This window comes from Artemia sp. Qi Xiang Cuo, chromosome 13, assembly GCF_049724085.1.
Source record: "Artemia sp. Qi Xiang Cuo chromosome 13, ASM4972408v1, whole genome shotgun sequence".
NCBI lineage: Eukaryota > Metazoa > Arthropoda > Branchiopoda > Anostraca > Artemiidae > Artemia > Artemia sp. Qi Xiang Cuo.
Genome location: NC_142806.1, coordinates 63,602,942 through 63,629,538, shown reverse-complemented (window position 1 = coordinate 63,629,538; position 26,597 = coordinate 63,602,942). Strand labels below are relative to the sequence as shown.

The 26,597-nt window shown below is 34.5% G+C and overlaps 1 protein-coding gene across 1 annotated transcript in view; it reads right to left on the bottom strand.

Moving 5' to 3' along the window:
• The window catches only part of CaBP1 (Protein disulfide-isomerase A6 homolog CaBP1), a 44,631-nt gene that overhangs the window by 7,713 nt on the left and 10,321 nt on the right, over positions 1–26,597 (bottom strand). The window contains exons 2-5 of the mRNA XM_089098859.1: positions 21,081–21,274; positions 17,666–17,884; positions 12,760–12,963; positions 10,210–10,377 (exon numbers count right to left, since the gene is read on the bottom strand). Coding sequence (XP_088954985.1) covers positions 10,210–10,377; positions 12,760–12,963; positions 17,666–17,884; positions 21,081–21,274 — 785 coding nt within the window. The remainder of the gene's footprint in view (positions 1–10,209; positions 10,378–12,759; positions 12,964–17,665; positions 17,885–21,080; positions 21,275–26,597) is intronic.

Here is a 26,597-nt window from a genome sequence, read left to right as displayed (position 1 = left end):
GCTGCATATGAATTTATATAAATGTATATACAGTGGGTTGTAATAATGCAAAAGGTAAATATAACATTGGTTTAAGAATGAAAAGAAAAACAAAGAATGAATTTACAATGATAATCAAGTAAAAAATAAGTTTTATTTGAACAATGCCATAACGTGATGACATTTGATTATGAAATTTGGCGCTTTGCATTGATATTCCAGTTCCTAAGTTTTATCAATTTTTTTTCAAAGGAAAATTACGTGGTGGGCATGAAAGCAGACTTGCAGCCAAATTAAATATAGTCACTTCCAGTTTTCACATATGTTTATTGATATTGGTTTGATTTTTATTGTTTGTAGTACTGAGGAGCTCATTAAGGAGATAATCGAACACAAGTTTTAAAAATGTTGCTCCTTTATTAAAAAAAAGGTAATCAAATATTGAAACTACTAAAAGTAAAATAATAACTTGCTAGTTTATTTTCCTTGATAGGCATGTCTCTTTATTTCCTGATTCTTAAATTTAACTTCGCAATATGCACGTGTTCGCAAAAAAAATCCGGCTAACCAAGTTTCTTTCTGCTTTCATATTTACGAATAATACAAATTCGCACCATTTTTCAGTGACTGACAAATACATACTGACCCACTAATGTCAGAGTAAATGGGAGGAGCTGTTTGTACGCGCCGAGAATGAAGTGCCAAAAATCATCAGTCGTGATCTTACTGTTATATTATCTATATACAGTGGTCAACGCTGACAAAACTGCTAATTCTATCATTGTCTCAAAATATGAAGAACATTTTGTCCAAAAACTTTTTTGAGGTGTGGTTTTTCATTCAGGCAACATGTGTTAAATAACAAAAAAATAAATTCAAATATGGATAAGTCCTTCTATTAGGTAGAGAAAAACAAATGCAAAACGTTCGGGATATTTCGACCCATCAGCGATTTCGATACATCAGTGATCGTCATCAGCAGATAAATGTGCCAAACAAAGGTAAAACATGTGCTAAAATGTTGTTGTTTACGGGACAAGAAACTGGCTAGTCATCCTTAACAAATTAGGGAACTAACTTTTTTTTATATATTAAAAATTCGTTGAAATGTAGTCTACCTATTTTTAAAAATTCGTCATGCCTTCAAGTTGTGTGTTTGTTTTAGAATATAATAGACAGTAAATGTGACATGAGTTTCTATGAACTTCCAAAATCTTAAAATCAAGCTATATCATAATAAAATTCTCTTTTTGATGAAACATTCAACTAATATGGCCTGTCTCTACTCTGCCCTAGCAACAAAATTGTTCATGCGGCACTGATAATTTGTGTATAGGATCCATCATCAGGCATCTACGCAAGATGTATAAATTATGCTACCCAGAAGGTACCATCTTTGATGCATCAAGATGGTAATTGATGACCATCACTGACCATTATTGATGTCAATTTTTGTGGAAAAATTGTGGAAAACAATGAGGTATCTCCCCCCCCCCCCAAATATTGCAATTTTTCCAACAGTTTTTTTTTTTTAGCGCAACCGTTTTGTTTAGTTTGAGTGCCTAGTGTAAAAACACAATCTGTAAACTATTATGGATATAATCTAAAAAATAACAATTTATCTTCAACAATGTTACGGTTTCAATATTTCAAGGAAATGTACAAATATTCCAAGGATGACATAGACCTATTCCAAGAATTAATTAAAAGAAACTTTTTCCACAAGATAAGTTTTTCAAAGAAAAGTAAGGAATTCCATTAAATAAAAAATGAGCAAAAATAAAATAAAATAATCTACCAAGCGTGAAACCACCACAAATCAGAATCGATAAATAAATGAAACCCGAAACGAACAGAAATTACAATAAATAACCGAATCAAAATCAAAACGAGCAGAAATTAACATGAGTAGGGCTCAAAACCCCTATGCCTTCAGAAGGCCAGAACATAATTTGCACTTAACTAAAAAAATATAAATGTTTTTACTTTTATAACTTTAATAAATCAAATAATATTAACATTTTAATTAATAAATATCAGTAATTGTATATTAAACTGACAAGGCACATTCAATTGTATTTTTTTCAATAAAGTGCAATTTAAGTTCTGGTCTTGGGAAGGCATAGGGGTTTTCAGCCCTACTCATGTTAATTTCTGCTCGTTTTGAGTTTGACTCGGTTATTCATTTTAATTTCTGTTCCTTTTGGGTTTCATTTATTTATCAATGCTCATTTGTGGTAGTTTCACGCTTGGTAGGTTATTTGATTTTATTTTTGCTCATTTTGGTTTAATGAAGATCTTTACTTTTCTTTGAAAAACTTATTTTGTGGAAAAAGTTTCTTTTATTAATTTCCGTTCGTTTTATAGTGACATAGTCTTTTTCAGGCAAAAGGAAAATAATAGTTCAAATCTTTTCGTTTTTTTTAAGACTTCATAGTTTGGCCTATTTGTATGCTGGAGACCATTTTTCAGCAATTTTTAACAACATACACCTTTTTAAAAATCTGGACACAAATAGTAGAGTTCAATTTAGTTTCATACCTCCTCTAGTTCACCTGAAATAAAAAACATGATACCATTCGCAAAAAAAATCTGTTTACTTTCTTTGATAGCTTGGATACACTTACGCTATTTTGATTTGGTTAAATTTTAAGAGCAGAAGTAGCCCCGAAAGTTTGAACATAATACCCCCAGTCGTTCTTGGGATACTGCTGAGATGCCTTATTGGGAATTAGCATTAACTCAGTACAGTTTGATTAAATCTTAAGGCAACATTTAGTTTTTAAACATAATGGGCAAATGGGAGGATGGGCATGGGAGGGGGATTAGTTGCCCTCCAATCACTTTCAATTACTAAAAAAGGGACTAGCCGTTTCTATTTTCAATCGAATGAGCCCTTTTCAAAGTTTCTAGGATAACTCCTTCGATACGAAGTGCCCTGGTCTAAAAAAAAAAAAAAAAAAAAAAAAAAAAAAAAAAAAAAAAAAAATATATAATACACTGTACCAACATCACTCTTTAGTATAATAATATCAAGCCTTCCAATAACTTTCGACTATTAAATAGGGCACTATCCCTTTTAACTTCCAATCGATCGAATGAGCCCTTTTTGAGTTTCTACGACAACACATTATATGCCCCCAGTGCACAAATTACAACCCTTGTCCAGAGGGCTGTGAGGGGGTTGTCATTCGCAAAGACCTAATTTCCAAAAATTTCAACTACGTTGAACAAAATGACTGTCACAAAATTTGGATTGGATGTGTTTGGGGAAATGGGGGGGTGTGAGAGGAGGGTTAGTTGCCCTCCAATTACTTTCAACTACTAAAAAGGGCACTAGCCCTTTGAATTTCCAATCGAATGAGCCCTTTTTTGGAATGTCCTGCTCAAAGATATAATTTCTGGACCTTTCAACTGTGTTGAACAAAATGGCTATCTCAAATTTTGACTGGATGTGTTTGTGGAAATAGTGGGCGTGGAATGGGTGTCAGTTGCCCTTCAATCACTTTTGACTATTAAAAAAGGCACTAGCCTTTTCAATTTCCAATCGAAAGAGCCGTTTTTGAAGTTTCTATGACAACACTTTCTATAAAAACCTTATATTCCCACAGGGCATAACTTACAACCCTTTCCCTAAGGGCTGTGGGGGAATTGTCTTTCTCAAAGACATAATTTCCAGATTTTCTCAACTACGTTGAACAAAATGGCTATCTCAAAATTTCGATTGAATGTGTTTGGGGAAATGGTGGGTGGGAGAGGGGTGTTAGTCGCTCTCCAATCACTTTCAACTATTAAAAAGCACTAGCCCTTTTAATTTCCAATAAAACCTTTCAATAAAAACCGTATATGCCCCCAGGATATAACTTACAACCCTTGGCCTGAGCGCGGGGGGGGGGGTGTCATCCTCAAAGACCTAATTTCTAGAACTTTCAACTACATTTAAAAACATTGTTATCTCAAAATTTTGATTGGATGTGTTTGGGGAAATAATAAGCGTGAGAATAAGCGTTAGTTGCCCTCCGATCACTTCCGACTATTAAAAAGGGCACTAGCCCTTTGAATTTCTAATCAAATGATCCATTTTTATAGTTTCTAGTAAAACTCTTACTATAAAAACCATATATGCCCCCAGGGCATAACTTACAACCCTTGCCCTGAGGGATGTGAGGGGGTTGTCATCCTCAAAGACCTAGTTTCCGAAATTTCAACTACGTTGAACAAAATGGCTATCTCAAAATTCTTATTGGATGTGTTTGGGGAAATGGTGGGTGTGAGAAGGGGGTTAGTTGCCCTGCAATCATTTCAACTATTAAAAAGGCTACTAGCTCTTTTTATTTCCAATCGAATGATCCCTTTTTGAAGTTTCTACGAAATTATTTTCCATAAAAACCTTATATGCCCCCAGGGCATAACTTACAACCCTTGCCCTGAGGGGTTTGGGTGGTTTGTCACCCTCAAAGAAATAATTTCCAGAATTTTCAACTACGTTGAAAAAAATACCTATCTCAAATTTTAGATTGAATGTTTGGGGAAGTGGTGGGCGTGACAAGGGGGTTAATTGCTCTCCAATCACTTTTGACAATTAAAAAGGGCACTAGCCCTTTCAATTTCCAATCAAATGAGCTTTTGTGGAAGATTCTACGACAACACTATCTATATAAACCTTATATGCCCCCAGGGCATAACTTACAACCCTTGCCCTGAGGGCTCTAAGGGGGGTTATCATCCTCAAAGACCTAATTTTCAAAACATTCAACTACGTTGAACAAAATGAATATTTCAAAATTTTGACTGCATGTGTTTGGGGGAATAGTGGGCGTGAGAGGGGGGTTAGTTGCCCTCCAATTACTTGCAACTACTAAAAAGGGCACTAGCCCTTTGAATTTACAATCGAATGATCCCTTTTTCAAGTTTTTACGACAACATTTTCTATAAAGACCTTATATGCCCCCAGGGCATAAGTTACAACCCTTGCCCTGAAGACTGTGGGGGGAGTGTCCTGCTCAAAGATATAATTTCTGGACCTTTCAACTGTGTTGAACAAAATGGCTATCTCAAATTTTGACTGGATGTGTTTGTGGAAATAGTGGGCGTGGAATGGGTGTCAGTTGCCCTTCAATCACTTTTGACTATTAAAAACGGCACTATCCGTTTCGATTTCCAATCAAATTATTCCTTTTTGAAGTTTCTACGACTTAGCGTAAAGAGCGAGGTATTGACTAGGGGGGCACCCCCCCCCCCCCCATATATGTAATAAAAATATACGAATATAGAAGTTCGTTACGTTAGTTAATTCGCAAGTTACATGTTTTTATTACTAACAAAAACACTCGTTAAAAAAATTAAACAACTTTCGAGAAAGCCATTTAGCCAAAAAAATATTAAATTAATATGCAAATTTCATTTTAATTATTCATGTACGGTGAGCCAAAATCAAAACCTGCATTAACTCAAAAACATTCAGAAATTAAACAAAAAAACAAGTTTTTTTTAACAGAAAGTAAAGAGCGACATTTAAACTTAAAGCAAACAGAAATTTTTATTCCGTATATGAAAGGGGCTGTCCTCTCCTCAACCCCTCCCTCTTTACGCTGAAGTTTGACCCTTTCTCTTACTCTATTTTCTAAAACAATAAAAAACTTTAGCGTAAAGAGCGAGGCGTTGAGGAGGGGACAGCCCCTTTCATATACGGAATAATTTCTGTTTGTTTTAAGTTTTAATGTCGCTCCTTACTTTCAGTTAAAAAAAAATTTGTTTTTTTTATTTAATCTTCCAGTTAAGACCCAATCACAATAAAATTGTATTAGCACCAAATAAAATTAATAGTAATTTTTGGAATCAGGAGAATCTGAACCCGTTCACGATAATGATTGGGATAGCATCCCAAGCTAGAGTGATATTGCTATCACCTTTCAAGTTATAGTAAAAAATCATTGCACTGTCTGGTTCCAACATTTAATCTATATAAACAATCGAATGCATGTCTGTCTGTGTGTCCAGTATGCATTACTATACTGTTTGTCTGTTCACAAAGAAATCTTACAAGGTTGTTGAGTACACTCTTGCAAAGGTTTTTAAGATATAAAATTCCCCCACAGCAAAGGTCTTCTTAAATTTTTGAATACATTTCATGCTGATTGGAATTAGATACCGCTGAAAATAGATACTTGACAATTACTTACGTTCAATTTACTCACATTTGCTGGATATAAATTATCCAACAACACCCGACGGGTAAGTTGACAATCCTAATTTAATTTTTCAAATACTTTTTAGTTTAACAATACGATCGTTAGTTTATACGTGGATTTTCGGGGGATTTTCTGCAAGGGGGGAAATTTCTGCGGATGGAGTTTTCCGGGGAGGGACTGTTCACGGGGAGGGGGGAGGTACCAATACTTACGATGGTTATTAATACACAGGGGGGGGATCTTTCGCGGTGGGAATTTTCCTTGAATTTTCTTTCGTTTCAGATCGCAGCAACGCGCCATGGGTAAGTTAATTGAACATTAAAATTTGATAGCTAGCGTCAGGCGATACCAGGGTAATAATCTGAAACTAGTATTGACAAAATCTCATTGTTAATGAGTATTTGATTGCTTTTTTTTCACAAGATGGTTTAAAAAAAGGGAAAAAAGCGAATTTTCAGCCACTAATTTCTATTTTTTACAGGGGGGGGGGGGGGGGGTGCAAAAATATGCACAAAAATCTATGCATATTTTTTATATACACATAAAAGAGACATACTGTACAGTATATTTTGTTCTTTAAACGCATTTCACGCGGCAGGGTGCACCAAATGCCCAATATTCCGCTCGTCTTCCACCCGATTTAACTACTAGGCTTTAATTAGTAAAACCTTCAATAAGAGGGTTTCTTCTTTACATTCTCTCCAAATAATGTCAATAGGTCGATGAAAAAAATTTCAATAGCAAGAGCATTTTGCAATTTTACCTTCGAACATTGGCAAAGAAGAAGAAATTTACCTTCGAACTGAAATTTACCTTAGAACTGCAATTTTAACTTCGAACTTATAAACATTGGCAAAGAAGAGAAAATTTACCTTCGAACTGAAATTTACCTTCAGAACTGCAATTTTACCTTCGAACTTATAAACATTGGCAAAGAAGAGGAAATTTACCTTCGAGCTGAAATTTACCTTAGAACTTCAATTTTACCTTCGAACTTATAAACTTTGGCAAAGAAGAGAAAATTTACCTTCGAACTGAAATTTACCTTAGAACTGCAATTTTAACTTCGAACTTATAAACATTGGCAAAGAAGAGAAAATTTACCTTCGAACTGAAATTTACCTTAGAACTGCAATTTTACCTTCGAACTTATAAACATTGGCAAAGAAGAGAAAATTTACCTTCGAACTGAAATTTACCTTAGAACTGCAATTTTACCTTCGAACTTATAAACATTGGCAAAGAAGAGAAAATTTACCTTCGAACTGAAATTTACCTTAGAACTGCAATTTTACCTTCGAACTTATAAACATTGGCAAAGAACAGAAAATTTACCTTCGAACTGAAATTTACCTTAGAACTGCAATTTTACCTTCGAACTTATAAACATTGGCAAAGAAGAGGAAATTTACCTTCGAACTGAAATTTACCTTAGAACTTCAATTTTACCTTCGAACTTATAAACATTGGCAAAGAAGAGAAAATTTACCTTCGAACTGAAATTTACCTTAGAACTGCAATTTGACCTTCGAACTTATAAACATTGGCAAAGAAGAGGAAATTTACCTTCGAACTGAAATTTACCTTAGAACTTCAATTTTACCTTCGAACTTATAAACATTGGCAAAGAAGAGAAAATTTAACTTCGAACTGAAATTTACCTTAGAACTGCAATTTTACCTTCGAACTTATAAACATTGGCAAAGAAGAGAAAATTTACCTTCGAACTGAAATTTACCTTAGAACTGCAATTTTACCTTCGAACTTATAAACATTGGCAAAGAAGAGGAAATTTACCTTCGAACTGAAATTTACCTTAGAACTTCAATTTTACCTTCGAACTTATAAACATTGGCAAAGAAGAGAAAATTTACCTTCGAACTGAAATTTACCTTAGAACTGCAATTTTACCTTCGAACTTATAAACATTGGCAAAGAAGAGTAAATTTACCTTCGAACTGAAATTTACCTTAGAACTTCAATTTTACCTTCGAACTTATAAACATTGTCAAAGAAGAGAAAATTTACCTTCGAACTGAAATTTACCTTAGAACTGCAATTTTACCTTCGAACTTATAAACATTGGCAAAGAAGAGGAAATTTACCTTCGAACTGAAATTTACCTTAGAACTTCAATTTTACCTTCGAACTTATAAACATTGGCAAAGAAGAGAAAATTTACCTTCGAACTGAAATTTACCTTCAGAACTGCAATTTTACCTTCGAACTTATAAACATTGGCAAAGAAGAGGAAATTTACCTTCGAACTGAAATTTACCTTAGAACTTCAATTTTACCTTCGAACTTATAAACATTGGCAAAGAAGAGAAAATTTACCTTCGAACTGAAATTTTCCTTCAGAACTGCAATTTTACCTTCGAACTTATAAACATTGGCAAAGAAGAGGAAATTTACCTTCGAGCTGAAATTTACCTTAGAACTTCAATTTTACCTTCGAACTTATAAACATTGGCAAAGAAGAGAAAATTTACCTTCGAACTGAAATTTGCCTTAGAACTGCAATTTTACCTTCGAACTTATAAACATTGGCAAAGAAGAGGAAATTTACCTTCGAACTGAAATTTACCTTAGAACTTCAATTTTACCTTCGAACTTATAAACATTGGCAAAGAAGAGAAAATTTACCTTCGAACTGAAATTTACCTTAGAACTGCAATTTTACCTTCGAACTTATAAACATTGGCAAAGAAGAGAAAATTTACCTTCGAACTGAAATTTACCTTAGAACTGCAATTTTACCTTCGAACTGAAATTTACCTTAGAACTTCAATTTTACCTTCGAACTTATAAACATTGGCAAAGAAGAGAAAATTTACCTTCGAACTGAAATTTACCTTAGAACTGCAATTTTAACTTCGAACTTATAAACATTGGCAAAGAAGAGAAAATTTACCTTCGAACTGAAATTTACCTTAGAACTGCAATTTTACCTTCGAACTTATAAACATTGGCAAAGAAGAGGAAATTTACCTTCGAACTGAAATTTACCTTAGAACTTCAATTTTACCTTCCATCTTATAAACATTGGCAAAGAAGAGAAAATTTACCTTCGAACTGAAATTTACCTTAGAACTGCAATTTTACCTTCGAACTTATAAACATTGGCAAAGAAGAGGAAATTTACCTTCGAACTGAAATTTACCTTAGAACTTCAATTTTACCTTCGAACTTATAAACATTGGCAAAGAAGAGAAAATTTACCTTCGAACTGAAATTTACCTTAGAACTGCAATTTTACCTTCGAACTTATAAACATTGGCAAAGAAGAGGAAATTTACCTTCGAACTGAAATTTACCTTAGAACTTCAATTTTACCTTCGAACTTACAAACATTGGCAAAGAAGAGAAAATTTACCTTCGAACTGAAATTTACCTTAGAACTGCAATTTTACCTTCGAACTTATAAACATTGGCAAAGAAGAGGAAATTTACCTTCGAACTGAAATTTACCTTAGAACTTCAATTTTACCTTCGAACATATAAACATTGGCAAAGAAGAGAAAATTTACCTTCGAACTGAAATTTACCTTATGAACTGAAATTTTACCTTCGAACTTATAAACATTGGCAAAGAAGAGGAAATTTACCTTCGAGCTGAAATTTACCTTAGAACTTCAATTTTACCTTCGAACTTATAAACATTGGCAAAGAAGAGAAAATTTACCTTCGAACTGAAATTTACCTTAGAACTGCAATTTTACCTTCGAACTTATAAACATGGGCAAAGAAGAGGAAATTTAACTTCGAACTGAAATTTACCTTAGAACTTCAATTTTACCTTCGAACTTATAAACATTGGCAAAGAAGAGAAAATTTACCTTCGAACTGAAATTTACCTTAGAACTACAATTTTACCTTCGATCTTATAAACATTGGCAAAGAAGAGGAAATTTACCTTCGAACTGAAATTTACCTTCGAAGTGAAATTTACCTTAGAACTGCAATTTTACCTTCAAACTTATAAACATTGGCAAAGAGGAGGAAAGACACAAACCTACAAAAAAAGTCTTAAACTGACCTGTTCTATTTCAGGAGCGGGTACACTTTCTGCTGCTTTCTCAAGGGCCCAGGAGACAATATCTTGCGAAACTCTGCCACCATCATATTCTTGTGCTGAATGCCTATCCTTCTTACCAGACGGGAAGTACTTAATAGTTGGGTAGCCTTGAACACCATACTCTTGCGCCTGCAAAGAAAGTAATATTAATTTAAAAACACTACATTAAGGATAACAATACTCTTTCCCGAAGAGATCGTTTCGACCGAGCCCCGGAATCCCCTTCAAAGATACAAATTCGTATTTCCCATCTATCCAGTACATGCATAAACATACTTTGTTTGATGACTTCCATTTTTTATCTGCGTGCATAAACATACTTTGGTCCAAAAGTCTCTCAAATAGCAAATATGAGGGTGAATATAACGAGAAGACATCACGGGAAAGATGTCTATATTGACCTATTGTCAAAATAGTACTTGACCATATTACTTATATACCTTAGTAACGCAATAGTCCAAAATCTTTTGAAGTACCAAGGACATTAAAATAAAGTTTCTTTACCTCCTGCACCCATATTAGGCCTGATCATTCTTGAAAACTCCGATTTCTTAAGATTTTTCTTTTGTTAGTTGCAAAATTATGAAACTTTTAAGGCGTTAGAATATATCCGTCAGTATTACCACGTTGAACCGCAAAAACAAATGAGCAAAAATATTTAGTAAGAGTTCAATAGCTTTAACCCAACCAACATATGCCAAATAGTATCTACTGTCCTGGTATCTAATACATACCAGGATCCCCATGTGCCAAATTGTATCTACTTTCCAAATATGTAATGCATACCAGGATCCCCATATACCAAATGGTATCTACTGTCCTGGTATCTAATACATACCAGGATCCCCATATTGTCCAACTAGCAAAAAACAAGTTTTTACTGTTCTTCACCTAACGAATACCCAGTGATTTTTTGCAAATTGTTCAACATTCAACAGAATTAAGTTTGTCAATATAAAGAACTGCAACACAATAGGTACATAATACGAAGACCTCACCCAAACAATGTACCAGGCATGGTACCTTAAAAATACAAAGGTACCATACAAGAAAAGTCGAACCAATATTATTGAGCATTGAAGGGAAGTTTTCTTATTCAATTGATCAGGAATCAACTGATCGCTGCTGATCTAACAGATGCGAAAGTGTTCCCTGTTGTCAAAAAAGCAAATAACTTTTTTTGAATGGCCTGATTTGGTTTTAATCCTGTGGTTAGGCTTTTTTTTCCATCTTTTTCCTATAGTGGCTACAGGAGGCTTGGCAAAAATATTTTTTCTTTCCTTACTAAAAATAAACCTTTTAATTTGAGACACGTTTTGTTACTATATTTTAGGTTGCAACTGAGAAAGGACTTTGAGAAGCCAGGGAGAAGTGGCTAGCATCTACATCTACAGAATTTAAAGTAGTCAAACTAACTTGAAACTAATCATACTTAATGTCCCGTTTGACAGCCAACAGAAAAGGGATTTCATTTTTGTAACACAGGGACAAACAATTAGGAAACAGATCTAGACAAAATTTTTTATTCAGCATTCAATTATTCAAAGAATATCGTATAGGATAACTAAATTACTAAAGTGTTAAGAAAAATTAAAATACATTTTTTTTTACTGCTTGGACCTGTCAGAAATCAACTCATACTTGAAAACCAAGACTTTCTAAGATTTTCCTTTTGGTTGTTCAAAATATTGATCTTTCAATAAAGTACCATATTTGTCACCCGCTCTACCAAAAACTGCATAGCTGAATATGAAAGTATTCTAAATACAAAATTGAATTCCCAATTTTTAAAGATATATGTGGTTGTGTAAGTTTCCGCTTAACCAATCAAAATGAATCCGATTTCATTGTCACTGTTCTTTGTGCTTTTAAAAGTTCAAAAACAATTATTTTAAATAGTAGGCAAAATAGCCTACATCACACTGTCCAGCTAATAAATATCAAGTAAGTTTCAAAAAGTTCGTGACAACAAACTGTAAGTAAGGAGCGACTCGACTCAATAGTAACCGAAACTCTAAAAGCAGAATTTTTATAACAGCAGATACATCAAAAGAATTGAGTTTTTATTCCAAATATATAAGTTAAACCGGGTGGAAACGATAAATTGCATAGGATGCATTCCATCTATTGCCACCAAATTTAAAAATCAGGATTTCTAATATCGGAAAGATCAAAACAAAACTCGATTTCAAATATTTTGGTTCTAAAATAGATCTTTTAATCTAGTTGTCACTTTAGCCAGGTTCAAGCCAGGGTTAATTGTTCAGTTTAATCTAAAATCAGGGACGCATTACTTGAAAGCAGTTTTTATTGTTGATTCATCTTTAATTTACAGAGGTAATTTATATGGCTATATTTCTAATTTACATTAAAATTTGATGCAAAATATAAGAAATATCCTGTATTTTTTTCCATTTTTATTGTCTTGAGTCAAGTCAATCTATTTTGCAATCATGCCTTAAATAAATAATAGAATTGATATTTATTTTCCATATAATTTTTTTTAATTACCTTGACTGAGTGAACTGTCGCATCAAGAGCTCCCAGTTTGACTTTGCCTTTAAGTTCAGTGGCTGCTTGGGCCCAATGAGGTGCCAGGTTCTTACAGTGGCCACACCATGGCGCATAAAATTCGACAAGCCATAAATCTTCGGATCCAAGAACAAGCTTATCAAAGTTGTCATCTGTCAGCTCAAAAACGTCGCTACTATCCGACTATAAGAAAAAAGTCATTATAATGAAAATTAACACACTAAAAAGCTATTCTTCACAAAAGAAGTGGCCCAAGGCCAGAAGCCATTTTAGGTCAAACCATATTCCCTTGACAGTCCTAAAAAAAAAAAAAAAAAATGGTGGACATCCTCATATCCATTGGCCCTTCCCCCTTTCTAGTAAGCTAGTATGACCTGAATTGTAGTTCTAAAAAATTTCAATTTGAGAAGACGAATTACAACAGTTGGACCCTCCCCCTTCTTTTCTTTGAAAGAGGTTTTTCAAAGAAAAGTAAAGGCCATTTTAAACTTAGGATCAGCAGATACGATTACCTGTTAAAATTCAAATTCAAAACGACCAGAAAATACTAATAAAGAATAAATGCAACTCAAAATGAACAGAAATTAAATAAACAATCATAGCAAAAAAAAAACACAACAAGCAATAATATAAGTGAACAAATAAATCTTAAAGCGAGTAATGCCAAAATTGAATATGCAAATCAAGCTTAAAACGAAAAGAAATATATTGCTATTGAAGCATAAATAAAATCCAAAACGAATAGAAATAAAATAAACAATCAATGCAAACAAAAATATAATAGATACGAATGGAAATGAATAAATAAATCATAAAACGAAAGATGATAATAATTGTTGAAAGATCCATCAGTTCAAGATTTTATTTCACTTTTATTTTCATTTTCAATGCTGTAAGAACTCAAAAAGAAAATAATTGTAATATAATTCGTTTTCAGCGAAGCGCCAATGATGCAGTAGGCTTTATGGTTTTATAGTTAAGGAAGGGCGCAGTATCCAAACTCGTCTTTGCAGTGAAACCATATTCGTCTTGAACAATTTTAGAAAGAACTAATAAATTAAACTGAATATTTGATGTATAATAATATTAATTGCCTAAAGCTCATCAATTCGAATTTCTATTGTTGTTTTAACGTTATTCTCAATATTAAGTACAAAGGGAAATATCCCAAATATAATGCGTTTTCAGTAAAGCGGCAATAACGCAGCAGGTTTTAGACTTTTACAGTTAGAGAAGGAGGCGATACCAAAACTCTTGTCTGTAGTTATTTTTATTCGATTCAAGCTTGATTTACATATTTAATTTAAGTTTCACATGTTTTAAGATTTTTTTATTCATTTACTTTAATATATATTGTATGTTTGTTCGTATTGATCGTCTATTCGATTTCTAATCGTTTTAAGTTACATTTATACTTTAACAGCAAAATATTTTTTTTCGTCCTGAGCTTGATTTTCACATTCAATCTAAGCATTACTCGCTTTAAGATCTATTTATTCATTTATATTATTGCTTGTTGTATATTTTTTGCTATGACTGTTAATTTAATTTCTGTTCGTTTTGGGTTTCATTTATTCTTTAATAGTAATTTCTGGTTGTTTTGAGTTTGCATTTTAACATGTATTTGTATCTGCTGAGCTTAAGTTTAAAATGGCCTTCACTTTTCTTTGGAAAATTTCTTTTTGGGAAAGTTTTTTTTTTAATTAATATTGCACAAACCCAAGATCAGCCACCTCACAAAAACATGAATCTACTCTGCCTCAATACCTAGCATTATGCTATACTCGCCAGACATGTGGCCGATGAATCAGATGACAATGGTAGATGCTGTTCCGACGAAAAACCTCCTTAAAATTGAACGCGTTAGATGGTTTGACAGAGTACTGAACTGGGTCTTTTGAATCCTCTAGTCTTTTAAATTGCCACTCCTGTCTGGACAGATCGTGTCTCGCTCTCTCCATTGGCATCATCATCTATTTCACCTGCACAGTCAAACACCCGTTCGCCTCATCCTCGACTTTGGTCCAACTATAAACGGCTGGAAATACCACAGAGATAGACCATCCACAAGATGGGCCGGCGTCATTCGCGGTCGAATCACCACCCGGGGCATTGAACCCTACGAAGCCCCAGCCCTCACCCAGGACAGAACACTAGAGACTAGTAACGATGCTCTGCAACGAAGCACAAAATTCTAAATATTTACGTCATAAAATTGCAATATTACGAATCAAATCACATTATGTACTGAACTCTCAAATAATGTTTGATTTCCACCGAAGTATGTATTTAAGCCTCTTTGAAGTAGCGAATTACAAATATAACACCAAAAGAGAAAAATATCGAAAATGATATATCTGTAAGAACATCTCAGATAATTCTTTCATTTTTTTTTTAATTTAGAGCTGATAGTTTTTTAAATAAACATGCATTTACCCTTTGGAAATATGTACACAAGTTTTCGCACAGTAGCCTTAAGATTTAGTACCCCCCCATAAGTCAAGAAGATCTTCGGGGAAAGGGGCGGGAGCAAGCTCCCTTTGGGTATGTCCATGCCATCTGCTATATCTTACCCCTAAAACAGAACAAATGAATTCTGGCTCTTAGTAAAGTCTGATAAACGAATAATTATATCCATCAGTTTTCTTGATGCGGTGTTTCAAATTATCCATTAACATAATGAGCGAATATACAAAAAAAAAAGGCGAGTAAGCAGGGGTAATCTGTAACTGTAGGGGTAACCTCACCCCCTCTTAAGGAGAGCTTTTTTTTAAAGAAAAGCTTAGCCAACTTAAAAGAGAAAATGTTTTTCAAATCAATCCAAAGCCCTTTTTCAAATATGGTTGATCGGCATCACACAGTAATAGATTCCCTAAAAGAGGAACTTCCGGTCTTGACGTTTTGGTTTATACATATTGACAAAAGGTTTGCACCTTTGGGGCTCCATTCACCCACAGGAATCCAGAGAAACGACCCCACAGTTTGGAACTCGAGCCCAGGTCTTAAAATCTGAGCCTAGGAATTTAACTTTCGACGTCACGAATATGTACATCTAGGATTCTAAAGTCGGTAGCCCTTTATAGGCACATACGCATAATTTTTATCTTTTGATTGGGGGGATGAGACATCCCTGGCCCCTCATCAATATTTGGAAAAAAAAAATAAAAACCCAGAGTAGAAATTTATTTTTCAGGTAGTGAAGTAATGACCAACAGTAATAAAATTATGATTTTTTGCTTGGCATTTTTGAAAAATGAAGTTTTTTTTAATAAATATGCAAGATATTGAAAACATACAACATAAGCACACAAATGCTGCAGAAGTTCATTGAACTGATGAAGGCATACTATTTCGCGTCAATAAGCCCAGTTCGAACCTATGGCGAGGAAACTGACGAATTTTTAGTTGAGTTCAGAGCAAAACAAGGGTACGCCCTCTCTCCGGCTCTGTTCAATTACTGCTTTGAATGGGTGCTTAAAAATGCACTGTCTTCTTATCCAGGAGCTCATACTGGACATGAGCTCATATTGGACGTGAGCTCATATTGGACATGACCTCGGTTATGACCCCAAAGAAGCCCAAAACATGCTTGATGACACGGCGGCCATGGCCGGCATGATTGGCTCAAACTCGAGCCCACAGAAAACAAGATCCATGAATTTTAACCATACAGGGCCATTTTCAATAACTATCAATTAGGTTCAGCTGGAGAAAGTCAACTGTTTCACAAGCCTTGGCTCCCAGATTTATAGTAACGGATCTTCCAATGCTTGGTATCCCACAGAGAATACATAAAGCGCAGATAGTCTTTGCCTCCCTTCAAAAAAACCCTATGAGACTAACGCGAAGTCAGTGTCCGAGCGAAAGTCCGAATTCCGTGTTTATATCAGGTATTTGCATAATTTTGGGCACCCACCCCTGCATACACACCTCCTATGTCACCCCTTGAGCCATATTTCTTGTCTATTTTTAAATCTATCCCACGGCATATGGTGGGTGGGGGCCTCCAACCCGTCTTGGTCCTTCCAAATGACACTAAAAATTTTAATTTGCGATCAAACAGGCCATTTGCTTATATAACCAGTCCTTCTACCTGATGAAATCAAGGGAAATTGGCCCCCTTCATGATGAGGCCAATTCCTTGGCCTACATGATGAGGCCAATTCCTTGGCCTACATGATGAGGCCATTCCTTGGCCTGGATGGGGTCATTCCTTCTACGTGATGAGGCCACATGGAATGCATATTAGTATTTACAAAGTAGCAGATGGACTGTGGCTCGTAAAAGCCAGTTTAAAGGTCCATTTATAATGAAATTTTACTAATACGTTCATCTAAGCCAACCAGATTTTTCATAGAATTTTCTGATTGGCTGAAAAATTCTCATTGGTCTAAATCTCGGCATTAGTAAAGTTTAACTGTGAATGGGCGTTAACTGAGAATTTATTTATTTGAGTCTCTTTCCTGTCCCCCCAATAATAACAATAGTAATAAAAATCATCCTTTCGGATACAGTTCTCTGACGCGTTCTAAACAAATAAGGCATTTATTCTAGCTCGTCTTGCGAGACCTGAGATAGTAGATTGATGAAAAAGACAAGACAGACCCCTGCCCCCCCCCCCCAAATCTGTCCCTTTTTAACTTATGGGAAACAAACAAAAATCTAGAAAGCGAATAAAACCCAACTTCAACTTTTACAAATCAATCCTTTTTATAAACTTACATAGCCTTTAAGCTTATATGTTGAATATGTCAAAAAAAAAAAAAAAAAATTCTAGTTCGCCTATCTTGGAATCCCTCGTGTCCAAATCCTGTTTTCATAACTTGATAAGAGCACAATTGACAAGCTTAGTAAGTTAACAAATATTAAAGTAAAGTGTACTCACAGAACTACTCTTCTTTCCACCCATTTGATTATTGACTTTCGCTTTTAAAGCTTTGAAAGCAGCATCAATGAGCCCATCTGCAGTCCTTGCTCCATTATAATCTTCTGGCTTCTTTTTATTTGCTCCGAAAATTTTAATAGTTGGGAAACCACGAACACCAAACTCACCACCAAGTGAATTATGCTCGTCAGCATTTACTGCACCAACTTTCACAACACCCTAAAACACAATTTATTAATTAGGATTTAAGGGCTAGGCACGTAGATGATTTCGGGAACTGATTTCAGCATCAGTGGACAAACGATAGCGGTAAGAAAAATTTGTTGAAAAAAAATTAATTGCGCAAAATTTTCAAAACAAAAAATCATAGACACACATAGTTAGCTGGAGTTTATTAATAGTTGCTTGATTGATCTCAACTTAGTCCTCAGTTAAGTTCTCAGCTCAGTAGTGGGGTCTTTCACCACAGATACCTCTGACTGACTATTTATTTGTATCCCTATTTTTTGTGATGATTATGATGAAAATCAGCGCTGATTTTGTAAATCGGTGCCGAAAACTAGAAAATTTTTCAAGCTCAGATCGACGCCGATTTCTTTTAAAATCAGCGTTTATTTGGAAATCAGTTCGCGAAATCAGCTACGTGTGCCCAGCCCTTTAGCGGTATTCCAATTTGGTCTTTGGCACTCTGGTGCCCAATGCCTAAATTATTTTTCACCAAACATTTTGGCAATTTTTTTTAGTTACTGTTTTAGGGTTTATTTTGAAAATACTTATTAGGGATTTCAAATTGATTTAACTTTTAAAATTATTTTTGTCAAATCTGAATGAGTGAGTGGTTTATTTCAAAACGACAGCTCAAAAGCTCAAATAGCCAAATATGCGTTCTCATCGAATAAATATAAAGACAAAAAATAACACGGTCAGTAGCTGCCTAAATTATTGCCTCTAATACAAAGGAGAATTAAGCAAAAAAAAACATATAGATTTCTCATTTCTCACTACCTATTTCTGTCGTATGACTCGACAAACGAGGGTGTAACATCTAAAGATATTTCAAAAGAAGCAACTTTCAACTGCAAGACTAAAATAAAAGTTGAAAAGATTGAATTGTTGGTAAGTTTTTTTTTTGTATATTTACTCTTCAGAATAAATATCAGAGTAAACTAAAGTCCTATCAATCTTTGAAGGTCGTCTTGGGGCCTCTTCTTTCACCAGTCTACTGATGTGATTCCTATCTGAGCTTCTATCTTCTGCCAGGCAGAGAAGGTACAGCATGTTGAGCGACAAATAATTATCTTTCTATCTCTTTCAAGGACGCCTTCTAGGGTGAGAGCCGTGTTCATGGCGTTAGAATGCTGTGTTTGGAGTTGTTGTTTTATTCTGTCGAGGATGTTTTGTTTTGGCCTTTAAACTTCAGAGAAGCTTTGTGCTGGAGATTCTATCATGATAAGTGATACCAGCAATGCTTTGCATTGGTTTTGTTTCAAAGGCCACTGGGCAGTCCTGGTCATCTGTTTTAAAAGTCCACGTTTTACAGGCATAAATGGCGAAAGGGATTATGAATGAGCTGAATAGGACCACTTTAAGCGTTGTTGGTAAATTCTCGCTCCTCCAGATCGGCATCAAAGTCTGAAACTGGAGTTTGCAAGCATCAGGTGTCTCTTGATCTCTTTTGAGCGGTTAGTGTCAGAGGTGAGTAAGATAAAGAGGTAGGTAAATTCCTCCTCCCACCCTATTTTATCACCTCCAAGCTGGAGGGGGTAAATACCAGTTATCATTTCCGCTTTGAATTCCTTTTCCAAAATTTGACAGTATCTCTGTTCACAAAAGTAGAAAATATGATGTTTTTTTCTGATGTCAGAAAATAACATAGATGTTGATAAAAAAAAATTCAAACACTTGCACTACTGGCATTTAACAATAGTTTTACTACCAGTACAATGTCTCTGTCTCTCAAAATGGTTCTGTAATCAAATGAGGCATACCTTTAAACTCTTTGGTCTCAGTTTATCCTAGTATTTTACCTTTCAGTATGCAGAGGGCATGAACTTACAATATTACATGGTACTTAATATTATTTAGGACTTGTAAATCACTGTAACTAGGGATAGTATCAAAGGACAGAAAACAAGTTTTTGAACTGGACACAATTAGCTGATCATTTGGTTTAACTACTGAAATTGTTTCTTTAGTCCCTAGTTACCTGTCAAATAACAAAGTTGAGCACTTAATTGTAAAAAATCATCAACCTTCATTGATACTGTCTCTATTTACAAGGAATTAACTATGACTAGGATTAACCGGGTAGCCACAAACAGGGAAGGATGATGGGTTGCAGTCACAAGCAGATGTCTTGCAACTAGAACTCCCCATAGAGCTATGCCCAACCTTAGGTAGCATTGTATGAGGGCCAAGTACTGCAAATTTAAGCCACCTCCCACCACTTTATTCAGGGCTGAAATATTTAAAAGATACTTAGCTAGACCAGAATAAAACTTGAGATTTTTTAAAAATTCTTTTATTGAAAGACCAAGACATTAAACAACACTTTTATGTATTATTTGGTACTTGTTAATTACCCAGAATTATCTATTTTTGATATTTAAGATCTGAGAAAACCTGTTTTAGCTGTCTGTATCTGGAGACAACTAGCTTAGGCTCAGAGGAAAAACTACATTGTAGGTATATTTTAATTAAATATTTAACACATAGATGCTGTCCATAATTCTTTGTTGTAGTTTCCATAATTTTGTAAATAAATATTATATTTTCATCATATTTTGGTATAATTCATTAGGATTAACCTAACTTCACTTCTTGTGTGTGTTCTGTATAATTAACAAGTACCTATTATTCCAGCGGAATATATGGATCATTTCAATAAAAAATTTGCTTTTTCCAATCTGTGTCTCACCCCTCCCCCCTCAAGAAAATCTCAAACAAGGATTTACTGTTTCTCAAATCTTTACTGTATTGTTACTATTTTTCAGCTATCTTTATAGTTTGCTAATGAGCCTATTGTCAAGCTTTCGATTTTTCAGAAATGAAAAACTTCAAAGCGATAACACAAATTGTTTAAATATACATTAACACATACAAGTGGCTAAACCTAAATAGTAACCCTTAATTTGCAAATGAAAATATTTACTTGTCATAGCAATTTAGTTGCAGAGTTTAGTACAGCATTAATTTTTGTGTGTAGATGCTGAGCCAAACTCAAATTCTTTTTGAGCCTACTATTATTAGAACCGATTCTAACAGTATCATTAGAACTGAGTTTTATTCAGCACAAGCCCCACCCCCAATTGACACTGCTGCCCTAAAGTACAGTCCATTTCAATATATCAGAACGGCCATACATCAAAATTTCTTAACCACAAATTTAAAAACAATCAAAAGTTTAGTATGGTACCTTTAAACCTTTGGCAGCTTTAGCATATTCTGGAGCTAAACTCTTACAATGCCCACACCAAGGAGCAAAAAATTCCACAATCCAAATGTCATCACTTTTCCTCACTAGAGAATCAAAATTTGAGGGTGTCAATTCAACCACATCACTATTGGAGGGATACAAACATGATCCATAGTGCAGCATAAACAAAATGCCTGAAATAACCAGAGCTAAATATAGATGATTAAAATAACATTTCACTCTTCAAGTCTTTAACATAAAAAACAAACATTCTTAGAAATAAGGGTACAATACCATAAAGGTTGACACAGATCCAGCCCCTGGAGGTGATAGGGACATATCTGCAAAAAAACATGAAAAAATTCATCACCTTATTTGTTCCTAGGGTATATTACCTGAAAACCCTGGTTTAAAAATGCACCCATTTCATTTCCCTTAGAAGGAATACTCATACCCCCCCCCAAGAATCTGTCACAGATGCGCATACATGTACAGAAAGAGAGGACATTAAAAAATTTGAAGAGGGTCAAAGCATACTTTTACTTGTGTTGATAAGACCCTGAATGTCAATAAAGTGTATAGTCTAAAAGAGAACATGCATTCACCTGATATAAAAGCTTCAAAAGCAGATCTACACCACAGCACAAGGTCAATAGAAAGTGTTTGAGCCTATTACATTTGCTAAATCCTGATGTAGGCCTATAAATTAAGACCTTTTTTATTAGGCTATTAGGTAGACCTGTTTGAAAGATTTGAACTTAAAAACTGCTGAAAATTTAGAAAATAAGTAAGTAACACTGGGTTTATTTGAAAATAAAGTATACATCATCGATTCCCTGAAGCAAGCTTGTGCGGGAGAATACCCTCTTAATAAATCAATAAACCAAAAAAAAAAAAAAAAAAGTCACAATATGGCTTAAAATCCTGTCTAACGAAACATTGGAATCATGTTTTCAAAACCTAAAATCGAAATGAAGCAAAATTCAAACTAAGATGAAGAAACTTTGTCTGCCAAAGTTGAAACAGGTAAGGATATACATGCCATCTATACTACTACTGCTACTACTAACAACTCGCCCCAGCACCAAGTCACCTGCAGCCAAAAGAGCTAGGCATGCTCCTCCTCCATATTTAAAGCCTCCCTCTTTACATCTTGCCAAGAAGTTCTGAATTTCCTTGAATCCTTCCTTACAACCTCCTCCCACCCAATTTGGAGATGACCTATTTTTTGCTTGACCCTAGATGGTTGGCCAAAAAGTTCTTTGGCAGTCCTTCATCCTTCATCTGCAGAATGTGTCCTAGTCTTCTCAGCTTTCTTTCATTATAGCCCTAGGAAGCTGGACAGAACCACATTTTTTTTTTTTGCACAGCTCACTGTTTGAAATATGGTCAGTTAAATGGGTATCCAAAACAATTCCTTGGAAAAAAATCTAATAGATCCTTCTCTGTCTTTTGGAGTGCCCTTGTTTCAGAACCATTCTTGGTCACTGTCATCACAGTAGCTATAAATATTCTAATCTTGGTTTGCAGACTTACCTTCCCATTCTTCCAAACTTGTTTCAACTTTGAATAAACACCCTGGACCTTGGCTATTCTACTTTTAACATCTTCACTGCTCCAACCATCTTTACTAATAATACTACCAAGGAAAATGAAGCTATCCACTTGATCAATCTCCTCATTAGGTGACATCACCTCTTCACCTTCACTTATTCCCAGTTTAAAGCAACTTATTTTTCTTAAAATTCCTTTTCAAGCATTTTCTTGCACCCTGAGATCTCCATACCTCAAATACATCATTCATTTTGCCAAAATATACATCTAGAACACTGTAATCATCAGTATAACCTAATCTGATATTTTTTGCTAGGTCTTCTTCTTCTTCTATTTAACAGCAGGCGGGCTTTTCAGTATAACTATTTAACCCTTTTCCTTCACTCTGTGGGCTACAGAGCTACTGGCTTGATTGCCTCATATTTATTAGATATATTCAGATATCTTTCAGCAGATCTTTTGACTCTAGGAGTTCAAATATAAGATGATAGATGTCGATTTCTATGCTCTGTGTGCAGGTATAGTTGGCTATGCTCTTGGCTGATAGTGAGATTTTGTGGTGTTTGAAGTATTTTAACAGTTTACAAAGCAAGGTATGTTGTTCAGACGTCAGCATATTACATTCAAATAGGCAATGGTCAATTGTTTCATTATTCATATTACAATGCCTGCAAAGAGGGGACAGGGGAATTGAGCCACTTGAATTAGAAAGCTTATATGAGAATGCAAGGAAATTTAGTCCATTTGTTCCAGAACAAATTCTATGATAAATTTTAGAAAGATGCTTATTGGGAAAGGGGGAAAGGATAGGATTAATCTTATTAAAATTAATATCTGATAGCCTCCATCGGTAAATATCTCTAATTGGGATTGGTATCCCACTTGGCTGGTCAATATTTATAGCATTTTTTGCTATTTCATCAACCTGATGATTACCACTTATGCCAGAGTGGCTAGGAATGTACTGAAAGTAAGTTTTTATGCCACTTGAAGCAAGATTATCAATAAAGCTGAGACAATGATAGGTGTCAATGTCCAACTTATATTGAGGAGCTGAGGCCAGCAACTCAAGGCTTGATAAAGAGTCGGAATAGATGATAATATTATTCGAATTTTCAATCAAAGGTTGGTTTTGCTTAAGGTGTTCTAATACCATGATTATGGCATTTAACTCAGCAGACATTATAGATAAATTATTAATTAATCTCTCGCCCATTGCAATTTTCAGGTGAGGAAGGAAAACACCACTTGCAACCTTCTCATCCATTTTTGACCCATCAACAAACATTTGGAATTGATTTTTATAGAAAATTGTATTAAGTTCTGCAAATTTTTTCTGGACAAAAGCAATGGGGGTTAAATCTTTATTCCATTTTGAAAATTCAGTATTTATTATGGGAAATGACCAATTCCATGGAGGGGATTAGGGGAAAGTAGGTGCAATAGACTTTGCTGGTACAGGGAACTTCTTTTGAATATTGGCATACTCATCTGCAATACCTCTATACATGGCTGGACTTCCCCTTTTTCAAAACTATATTCATATTCTTCTATAATTTATCTCTAACTTAACAGTCACCATATTTATAAAAACTCATTTACCACACTGTCAGCACCAGGGGCCCTATTATTTTTATTACTTTTAGTACTGTCTCTAATTCTTCCTTGCAAACTAAATCTTTCTTTGCTTCCAAAGCATCACAAACTTTTTCATTCTTTTCTAGTATGTTCTCAGAATGTTCTGTCCCTCTCTCTTTAACTAGTTCCTTATCACTAATTGTAGTCCTACTCCTATCTTCAATTGAAACAAGTCAAGATTGATTATTCTCTCTAAATTGTTTAATATGCCAATACAATATTATGTTGTCACGCTCCATCTCCTAGATCTTCAGCAATTTTATAAATGGCCTCCACTTCACATCTCCTTAATACATACTTTAATTCTTTCTCTACTTTCCTTACATCCCTGTTATTTTCATAAGATCAACCACTCAAATACTTCATGCACAAGACACACCTCTTCTCTACTAAATTCGAAACATTTTTAACTGCTTTTCTAACTTCCCTCCCTAAGATACCATCTGCTACTTCACAAATTATTTTCCTAAAATTATTCAATCCATCTTCTACATTGTCAAAGTTTAGACTCTCTAATTTAATGTTCAACTGTTCCTGAAAGGTTTCTTTCAAATTGTCATTCTGAAGTTACCAAATGTTGTAACTTCATGGAAGGTAGTTACTTTTCCCAGATTTCAGCTTTAGATTAACCCTAGACACTACTAGATGCTGATTTTTACGTTTGTCTTCCACAAAATCTTCTAATCCTTAAAGACTGAGAATGAGCAGGGATAGCTTGGATATGCCTTGCAAGGATACAATTTGGTCTCCAGATGTATTCCTAAAAGTTTCATCCACCTAATTTAGCTAAGGTAGCAAAGAGCACATGAACTGAAATTTTACCCAAGATACCATCCAAAACACTGCATTTCAAGAAAGAATTTTACCAGAAGCAAATCTTTTTAACAGTCCTCTCCCATATGAAAAATATTTTTCTGTTATGAAAAAAATAGCCAAGTGAAGACATGTTGAAAATAGCCAAGAAACTTGTGTTATTTGAAAATTTGAGTTTGGTGTTTTTTTTCTGTCACAAAAAAAAAAATCTTGGGTAGGCCAACCCTGAACCATGCTTGTTGAAAATAGGCAAGAAATTTTTGTTATTTGAAAATTTAATCTTGTGTTTTCCTCAATCTGCTATTATATGAGGTAATAACAAGCATAGAGATTCCCCCTGTAAAGGAAACACTACAATACAGGTCCAATATATTCCCTATTCAACACTGTTTTAAAATGCAATGGTTGCTACCAAGATACACTTCCCCCCTTAAAAGGGCCAGATATAGGCCTAAATATAATATTTATCTACTGCTTTTTATGTCTGACCCATTTTTGAACACATCTGCTGATATATTTATTACTGATATGCTCATATCCTTGTTAAGGGGGTATTTTATTTTTTATCCACTCCATAGCATAATATAATTGGAAAGAATAAGAACAATCAGATTACTGTGTTTTTCAAAAATGACTGAAAAAGTGGAAGAAACCATGCAAATCTGATTCATAGTAAATTTCTGTGTATTATAAAGTAAGAATTTTGACATTATAGCCTAATTTCTTCTCTAGAAGTTTTATATGGTTTCATCCTTGTCTATGAAAAAAACACTGTAATAACAAAATAGTACTACCATCAAATTCCCTAATGAAAGCTTTGTCCAAATATGTATGTTGCTACCATCACAAAGGCATGCCCCCATCCCCTGAATGGGGCCAGTTTTAGACCTGGCTAAATACAAAAGTACAAGAAAACACTATAACATCAAAAGTTTTACTTTATGATATGTAGTAAGTTTCTATTAATCCTTCCTCAGAAATCAAACACTAAAAGATAGATTAGATGACAGCATGTCTAATGGATAGGGATGAAAAAACTGGTTCTGCCCCCATCAGCTAACATGAAATGACAAAGTGGGCTACAGAAATTCACTTGCCATCATTGACTCTGAAAAAATATTAACAATTTCCAAAGCATCATACATCATCAACTCTATAAAAGGATTGTCAAACCTACAATGGAGTATAGGATTATGATTTGGGGACCCCACTACAAAACAGACTCAACTGCACTGAGAAGAGTCTAAAGATGCATAATCATAGTTCTCCCTGGTCTGAAAAACTTAAGCTGTAAAGAACAACTGTCAAAATTGAACACAACTACCCTGAAATATAGACAAGTGAGAGGAGACCAGATACTATTATACAAAGCAAAGCACAGTCTGGAGAGAAGAATTATTGTTTAGTAGATACCCTTTCTAGATGGAAAAACTATAACATTCTGAAATTACTTGAAAAATAAATTAAAAGGATGATTCATACTAATTTTCTGTACATAATATTCTACTTCTC